The sequence below is a fragment of the Tasmannia lanceolata genome, unplaced genomic scaffold, assembly GCF_043159265.1.
Source record: "Tasmannia lanceolata isolate RefF3 unplaced genomic scaffold, GAP_Taslan_0.1 ptg000008l, whole genome shotgun sequence".
Lineage (NCBI taxonomy): Eukaryota > Viridiplantae > Streptophyta > Magnoliopsida > Canellales > Winteraceae > Tasmannia > Tasmannia lanceolata.
In genome coordinates this window covers 3,259,618-3,268,716 of record NW_027518685.1, presented here as the reverse complement: position 1 = coordinate 3,268,716, position 9,099 = coordinate 3,259,618, and the positions used below count along the sequence as shown (strand labels likewise).

At 40.4% G+C, this 9,099-nt stretch overlaps 2 protein-coding genes across 2 annotated transcripts; both read right to left on the bottom strand.

Annotated features, from left to right (window-relative positions):
* Positions 1-5,971: 5,971 nt before the first annotated feature.
* On the bottom strand, positions 5,972-7,175 carry LOC143882447 (protein FAR1-RELATED SEQUENCE 9-like). Its single transcript, XM_077385937.1, has 2 exons — positions 6,114-7,175; positions 5,972-6,022 (listed from the first exon to the last, which is right to left on the bottom strand). The coding sequence occupies exons 1-2, from the start codon at positions 7,173-7,175 to the stop codon at positions 5,972-5,974; spliced, it is 1,113 nt and encodes a 370-aa protein (XP_077242052.1).
* A 60-nt stretch (positions 7,176-7,235) lies between these two features.
* On the bottom strand, positions 7,236-8,508 carry LOC143882446 (protein FAR1-RELATED SEQUENCE 5-like). The gene is made up of 2 exons (XM_077385936.1): positions 7,442-8,508; positions 7,236-7,353 (listed from the first exon to the last, which is right to left on the bottom strand). Exons 1-2 carry the CDS (start codon positions 8,506-8,508, stop codon positions 7,236-7,238), a joined length of 1,185 nt encoding a protein of 394 aa, XP_077242051.1.
* Positions 8,509-9,099: the final 591 nt, after the last annotated feature.

Sequence of the window (9,099 nt, the reverse complement as noted above, 5' to 3'; positions counted from 1 at the left end):
CGGGTTGGGCTGTCGGGCAACCCGACCCGACCCGAAACCCGAATTTGGGTTCCATTTGAAGAAGTTCTGTATATGTGTTTTTCTTTTTCAACATTGAAATAGTCTCCACAGTCCACAATGGACGATTTGGATAATCCTATGGTGCGGGCCATACCGTACTTTAATAAAGTGAGGAGTGTGATCATAAGAATATAGTAGTGCGGATAACATTTTCCTTTGTTAATTGTTAGTCCCTGTTTGGTTTGGATTTTAAGAACCAATTGTGAGTTAAAAACTGATTATTGGTGACTCACTATTGGTTCTCAAAATCCATAACAATCCGGCGTGAGTTGAGGTGGTCAACAATTGGTACCATATCAAATCGGGTCAACCCGACCCGACCCGACCCAACCCGAATTGAAAATCAGGTTGGGTCGGGTTGAACCCAGTCGGGTTGGAAATCGGGTTGGGTCGGGTTGAGACCCAAGTTGCACCCCTAACGATGACGAAAAAACAACTTTTCCTTATTCACTATGTGCGGGTCAAATTACGGAAAGTTTGATATTATGAATGCAGGACACCTGTAAAAATATTGACGAATTATGGGCACCTTAAGAGGAACAACAATTATGGAAACCTCTATAGATTGGAGGGCTAGGATTAGCCTATGGAAATTATTTTACGGGCACAACCTATTTGTGTTGCGTTCCATCACATGGATGGTTTAGATCAACCTATAATGTGGTCTGTACAATTCTTTGTCGGCACGTGTATAGCACGGGGTTTTTTGTAGGGCTGGCAATTTCACCCGGAAAAGTGGGGATCCGCCCCGCTTGGGGAGGGGATTCCCCGATTTGAGTGGGGAAGGGGAAGGGGAAGGGGATTTAAAAAATTCCCCGATGCGGGGAAGGGGAGGAGAAGGGGATGGAATTCGCCCCGCCCCACGCCGCCCCGCATTAATGCCATTTTTTTCTTGTAATTTTTTAAGTGTTTTTTTTTTTTTTTGGGAAAACTACTAAAAACCCCTTGGATCAAAACTTATCTATAAGATTCCCCAAAATTTTCATAATTTCCATTAATACAGTTTTGTCCCTGAAATAGCTTTTTATGTTTTCTTTTACCCATAATCCATTGGGCATTGTCCCTCATTATATTAGTATATTACCCTTGGAAATCCCTAAAATCTCTCCATCGAACCATCAATGTAAGGCAACATTAAATTCTTTGAAAATCTCCCTCCCCTAAATAAAGGCAACATCTCTCTGATGAGTGATGAGATTTTATATGGTGTGCGCTCGTATAGTCCATTATTTTTCAAAAAGTAATGTATGGGCTACACCATAGGATGATCCAAACCGTTCATTTGATAGGCTACAATTTAAAAGTACTTTACAGGCCACGCCATAGATAATCCAAACCGTCCATTTGATGGGCCACAGCGTAAATTGATTGTGGCCCAAAAATCATTTCCATAGGATGATTGCAACCCTTTGATCTATAGAAGGTACCATAATAGGCAATTCCTCTATAGATCAGAGGGTTGGGATTATCCTATGGAAATGATTTTTGGGCCACAACCTATTTACGTTGTGGCCCATCAAATGGACAGTTTGGATTATCCTACAATGTGCCCATCAAGTGGAAGGTTTGGATCATCTTATGCCTATGGTAGTATGGTGTGCCCATCAAATGGACGGTTTGGATCTTCCTATGGTGTGGCATGTACAATACTTTTTGGCAAGTGGGATTGGGAATTAGGGATCTGCTAGGGACTATTGATCAATTAAATGAATCTGAGAGCAACCACCTTTGTCCCCATGTTAATAAAATGAATAAGACAAAAGATAGCCTATGTGGGTTGTGTGGCTACTCTCACATGCAACAACCAAGCCGCAACATGCCTGAAGTGATTGTCCCTAGCAAATCTTTAGTTTTAAACCTAACATTTAACAAAGTAAAGTGAGAAAGTAAAGTGATTGTCCCCGAAGGATGCGGGGCGCGGAAGGGGAGGGGATGGGGATTAGATATTCCCCGTGGGGAGGGGAGGGGGATTCCCCACCATCCCCGCAGTGGGGAGGGGCAAAATTCCCCGCATAGGGGAAGGAGTAGGGGACCCCAACATCCGGCCCCGACCCGCCCCGTTGTCGGCCTTAGTTTTTTGCTAGTATATATACATATATTTATATACATATATATATGAGGAAAAAGAGTATGCGCTCGACCGTTTTCTCATTTCATGAGGTTGAAGAGAGAGGGTTTGTCTCATTGGCTGTTGAAGTGGGCCCATGCGTATGAGGAGAAAGAGTTTTTTTTTTGTTAAAGCTGCTGAAGCAAAGAAACCCAAATCGATTCCGACGATTCATGCGGTTTCTCCTCCCACAGGTTAGCAAAAAACCCCAAATCATTTCCATAGGCTGATCCATGCGTATGAGGAGAAAGAGTATATCTTGTTAAAGCTGCTGCAGCAAAGAAACCCAAATCGATTTTGACGATTCCGACGGCTTCTCCTCCACAGGAATCGTCGGCTTCTCCTCCACAGGTTAGCAAAAAAACCCCAAATCGATTCCGACGGCTTCTCCTCCCACAGGTTAGCAAAAAAACCGAAATCGTCGAGCAGCAGCACCAAAGGAAAAAAACCCAAATCGAAGCCGACGGCTTCTCCTCCCATAGGTTACCAAAAAAACCCAAATCGAAGCACCAGCAGCAAAGAAAAAAAACCCAAATCGAAGCCGACGATCCATCCGACGGAAACGCTCGAACGATCTTCTCCTCCCACAGGTTAGTGCCTTCTTCCTCTTTTCCTCCTTTTTTTTATTTTTTCTCCCTACGGATTTCTCTGTAAAGAAGAGGGTTTTTCCTTTTCTTTTTTTTTTGCCTAAGGATTTCTCTGTAAAGAAGAAATTTCTTTGCTACGGTTTCAGCTTTATTTTAACTTCTCTCTCATTTTCTATCTCTTTGCTGCAAAAATCTTGCAGAAATTTTTGATTTTTGATTTTTGATTTTTTCAGCAGGAAAAACCCAAATCCTCGAGGTCTCGAAGCCGACGATCGTCCCTACCCAGCCGGAAAACCCAAAACTCCCGTCCCCTCCGACGATGGGTTTTTTCAATTCTGCTCAGTTTGTATGATTATAGGATCAGATAAACTATTTGTGACGGGCCCTACCATGGATGGGCTTTCACACAAAATTAACAATGATCCAACAGCTATTATTCATCAAATTAATGATTTTTTTTCTCATTTGAACGTTCGAAAATGAGCCAGACATTTGACAAGTTGGATTGTTTTTTGGGATTAATTTGCTATCGTTCTTTAGGAGCGAATATTAAATTTTAATGAAAACGTGAGAAGTGCCTATCATTTCCATTTTTAACTTTCTATTTGTGGGGCAGTCGAGTGTTCACATGTATAGTGATGGGCTCAGATTGGTCCCACTGAATTTGAGAACCGATTGCAAGTCCAAAAGTGATTATTGGACTAGAAAGTAAACACATATTTGTGTGTGATGATCAGTTTTGGGCTCACAATCGATTCTCAAAATCCAAAAGTAACAGGGCTTTGGTTCACGAGCTTGGAAATATTTGATTTCCTTTCTCCTTTCACTCAACTCTTCACTACTTAGTCAGTTCAAAGTATAGAAGTAGCCAAAAGATGCCCCTGCAACGTTTCCAGTCTACTAGCTTGTTTTGCTCAGGAATTGCTCCACACTCAATGGGGGCAATTAGATTGAATTTGTACTCTGATGCCACTTCTTATTCTCAAGTAGGATCTGAAGAACACTCCGACATCAATCTGACCAATCAGAAATTTGAATGGACCGCGACTATCAGATAGTTGGATCCAATCAGAAGTCGACCTGTTGACAGCAGAACCCTGTAGGGAGCCAAATTACAAATATATAATTTCCTTTAATTGGGGTTGTGGATTTGAGGGGCCACTACTACTTTATGGGAGTCGATTTATCACTGCCCAGTTATTTTTAGTTTCTCTTTTGTGTAATCTCCATCTTGTGTTGGGTTGGCTGCATCACTGTATGTCCATTATAGATCATTGATCAAATGTGATGAAAATGATGTCTTTTAAGCCATTGATTCTTGTGGGCCTCATTGTATTCCGTTTGGAAAATAATGACAGGACTTAAATCACCCTTGATTTGACCCTTTTAAATGTGTATTTATTACCTTTATAGGCGATTTAAGCTCCTTACATTTGTCTTTTAGTGGACGTGGCTCTAATGGTTAAAGCCAATCCCGTTTCCTAGCAGTGCCCCTCTCTTAAATAAGATCTCTCTTTTGCATCAGGGTACAACTTGAGTCCGGTCAAGTTGAGCTCTTGCTAAAAAAAAATGAATTGGATTCAAAACAGTCACTTATTGAGATGGGAGATAAAATTCCTAAATTTGTACATTCATTAAAAACAATGTGATAACATTGAGGCCATGTTTGGCAACCATGGATTCCCCCCCCCCCCCTATGTTGAGAGAGCGCTACACCCTACAAATAGAAATTTTATTTTCCTTGTTTTCTGCCTTTTCTTGCCCTCTCCCTACTTTTCCTCCTCCCATCCTCACTAGCCCTCTCTCGCCACTTGTTAAACTAATTTTCAATGAGAGAGAATGCAATCACATGGAATTAAATATAATCAGATTAGGCCCTGTATTGGATTCTAGGAAAAACACATTTCTTAGGAAACTTTTCTGTTTCCACATTTTAAAAGCATATGATAAATTTTAGCAATATCATTATAATTTTTTTCATGTGTAAACAAGCAAGGGAAAAGCATGGAATTTTGGACAAAATTCTTTCTTCAAAGCATTGCAGAAAATTCCAGCAATCCAGACAGGGCCTTATTACACTTCAAATTGGATCCCTTGAAAGAGAAATGTGAATGTCATTTGCCCAAAGGAAAATGATTTCAGCGCTCCAACCACCTCGTGCATCAGTGCCCTGTTAAGTATTTGTTCATGTTTGTCAATTTTTGAACAGCAAGAAAGAACATGAAAGAAAATCCAAGACCCATTTTTAGAACACTACATTCTGTTAGCAAGAAAGGAAGTTTCGCATTTTTGTTGCCATGATTCATAGAAAACTGATAATGGCACACCTCCCATCTCCATGGATTGAAGGCAAGTGGATCTTCATAAGTTGCAGGATTCAAGTGGACGGCTGGAGGACACACCATAATCGCCCATCCTGCTGGAATTGTATATCCATCTGTAAACATTACTCACGTAGGTAAAACAGTCCATTATAGTTACAAAAATATTCATGTGTTGTGCATGATTTAGACTTTTGAGAATCTAGATTATAGTTACAAACATAGTCATAACGGATTTGATGATTGATCACCATGTGGGCTATGTCCACTAAAACACAATCCGAACCAAATTTACAGCCAATAGACATGTCTAGTAAAATCAAAAGAAAACCAAACATAAGAACCATATCTAAGTAGAAGAGGAAGTTGACCCGGCAGAAGTTGTTGACGCTAGTGAATATCCGTGAGAGCTGGTCTCCTCTTCCCCTTTTTGTACGCACCCAGTACTGCCATGTAAATAGGCATGAAGGACAACATCTGCCTCCTGCCTAGTCCCATATGATTGATAACAAGCTCCACTGAACTTGTTGACCTGAAGATGGCAATCCTGCCAATTTTCAAATACACCAATCTGCCTTCCCTTGAAAACAACGTAGAACTTTTGTTTTGCCATTCACCTGCAGGAACGCAAATTCAAACAATAGCTATATGGATAAAAAGAAAACAAATGCGATATGTGGAAGACCTAGAAAAGAGAAACAGAAAGCCCAATTAAAGGCTAATCAAGGTAATAAGTAGTGGACCTATAACAATTATTGCTATGACAAAGAAGAACATTTAAAAAAAAATCCAACCATTATACTAATATCAGCAACAGGGGGAAGGGTTGGTATCTCATACCATAAAGAAGCGTACAACAACAGTAGTACAACAGCAAGAGTCTAACTTTCTTCATCTTACTCATTTCCATCTTGGGTATCGGCATTTTGCTGCTCATTTGCAGCCACCTATTAGCAAGCACAGTAGTAGAGATTTAAATCAATAAGGAAAAAAACGGAGCATAATAAATTGACAAGACCAATAATAACGTTTCCAAACCTTAGTCCTCTTTTGACAGCTTGTTCTGTAATGTCCATATCCCCCACATTTTGAGCACTGGCGTTGCTGTTTTTGTGCTTGAGTGGCCTCTATGCCAGATACATGACGCGTTGCACGCTTTGGCCTGCCCTTCGTCCTTACAACTTCAGGGTCGCGAATTGTAAACCCAAGTATTTGACTGGAATCAAAGTTTGACAGAGGTATTTCACTGGGACCAATGTTTGACTGAGGTATTTCACTAGGACCAATGTTTGACTGCACTTGGCTACCAACTGTTACCAAGTCACTCTGCGGAGAGACAATCTCCTTCTCCTTCTTTTCAACTTCTACAGCAAGCTCTGTACAAAAATCAGTCATCTTCTTGAAGAGAATCTCGTCATTACCAACTTTTTCAATCAGTTGCTGCCATGTTGACATTAGACACCACCTCTTCAGTCCATTCACGCCACTAGTATCTCCTTGGGTTATAGATGTTGTGCCTCCAGCTCGATACCTTGCATCAATTGACCACCTCTTTAATAAATAGCGTTTGGGGATAGTAGGTACTTGCTTTCTATCCATAACGTGAAGGATATGTCTGCATAATATTCCTTCCCTCTCAAACTTAGCACATTGACATGTCGCAGTTACATCGTTGGAACTGTCAAACAGAACCCTAAGGTATTTCTTCTTGTCATCTGTCCTGATTCCTACATTGTATTCCACAACATTGCCGTTCTTTCCCAACTTGTCTTTCCATAAGGCAAAATTACCCATAATCTCATCTTGGAATATGGTGAACATCTTCTTTGTATAGAATTCCCCAGCCTTTAGTTCCAATGGGCTGGTTGTGTTCATTTTGGCAATTGTATTTTTAGACTTAAAATCTTCTTCCAATTCGGCTTTACGCCGCTCAACCAGTGCCTTGTCGTATTGACCCAAGAATTCAACTAAGGAGGTGTTCTGGTTAACATAACCATCAAAGAAGGAATTTATGCTTTCACTCCGTTGACTAGATGTCATTCCTGCTGTGAATGTGTCTCTCCAATAAGTGGGAACCCAATGCTCGCGGATATCCCACATTTTTCCTAACCAATGACTTTCACCAATGTCATATTTATCAACCAGAGATTTCCATTCTGTCTAAGAATCCTCTATTTCCCTCCTGTAAAACCAGTGATTGTAATCCTTGTAGAAATCAGTGTCGACATCTCTCATGTCCTCAAGATGCTTCTTTATGTGCCACGAACAAAACCGATGCCTGGTATGTGGAAATACTTTTCGAATTGCATTTCGCATAGCCCCGTCCATATAAGTTATTATAGCACCTAGAGCTTTACGAAACATACACGAGCCACTGCTCAAATAACCAGGTGAAAGTCTCCTCTGTCTCGTCCGCAAGAAGTGCACATCCAAAAAGAGTCGACTCCCTGTGATGGTTAACCCCAGTGACTGCAAACGGCATTTTAAACCTGTTCGTTTTATAAGTCATATCAAATACGATCACATCACTAAACGTAAGGTATGCTTGTCTTGCCCTGGAATCAGCCCAGAACATCGAACGCAAAGTTCCATTCGCGTCTAACTCCAACTCAAAATAGAAGTTCGGGTCTTCAGACTTTCTCTTTTGAAAATGGTTCGCCACTATCACCGCTTCTTTACCCATATTATTCTCCCTAACTGCTCTCAAATGGGCAATAACTTGATTTGTTGAGACCACGGGAGCATTGGAAGTAGAGTTAATGGCATTCTTTATCTGAGCAGGCTTGAAATTGCTTCCACTGAGTTGTTCAATCAAATTCTTACAGCCTTTGTTTTTACGGAACTGACTATGTGAACGATGCATTTGCGTTTTAAGTGGTGAAGTAAGGTCATGAGAATGGACGTCGTCAAATGTTGTAACTTTCCACTCTTTATCTCTCAATTTGATGATCATCCTTGCTTTACAATTCATTCTGGCAAGGCAACGCTCCCTCAAGTCCTTAACATCATCTCTCTTTTCCTTATCCTTTTTCTCTCCCTCTTTATTACATACAAACGTTCTCGATATCACCGTCTTTGTTAAATTTGATATGGTAGTACTAGATTTTCGTAGTCCAAAACCAGTAGCATACGCATAAGCATTGTAGAACTCATATGCAGCTTCCCAAGTTTGAAAAACCTGATCCTCAAACGGCATATTCGCAATACTATCTTCACCGACAACCTTGTTGGGAGTAGTAACTGTATGACTACAACCCTCATCTCCGTCTTTTCCATCAGTAGCCTCCCATTGTAGATCATCATCATTGACATTCACCCCATCATTAATGTCAATTATATTCCCATCCCATACTAAAGTATCATCGTTCAGATTAAACCCATTGTCACACTCAATTAAACCATTTGCATGTACGTCGTCAATAGAGGGGTCCATATTTTATACCTAAAAAACCAACATATACATGGCCCATTAGCATAATAAGAAATGGTAAAATATTACAGATATTTTCTACTGTGTGTCTTAAAGTAGGGTTATAGGGGTACATTGAAAGTAGGGTTGCAGGGGTACGTTCAGGTGTAGGGTCAGGGTTGGGTATCCCGTGCGCAGTGTCGAATCTATTGGATTATCCAACAGACCGTCTTACGTGGGAATTCCCGAGGGTATTTTGCATTCGACGAGTACGCTCAGTAAGTTAACAACTCATTACATAAGCAGAATAATTGAACAATCCGTAAAAACACTGATTCATCAAAAAACCCTAGCAGAACCTCAAAAAGATAAAAAATAACTGAGAATTGAGTATGACAATAAGCTATGAGCATAAGAGAAAACCTAAAATAGAGAGAAAATAAAAAAGTCCTGCAACATTCATGATTTTTGCAGGAAAAAAGGAGAAAAAGAGAGAGAAAATCAAAAATTTGTGCAACATTCATGATTTTTGCAGCAATAAGCTTCTATGTTAAAATTTTAAACAGGATTTAGGGTTTAAAGTGGAAGGAGGTTTCATGAAAAAAAATGCCCTAA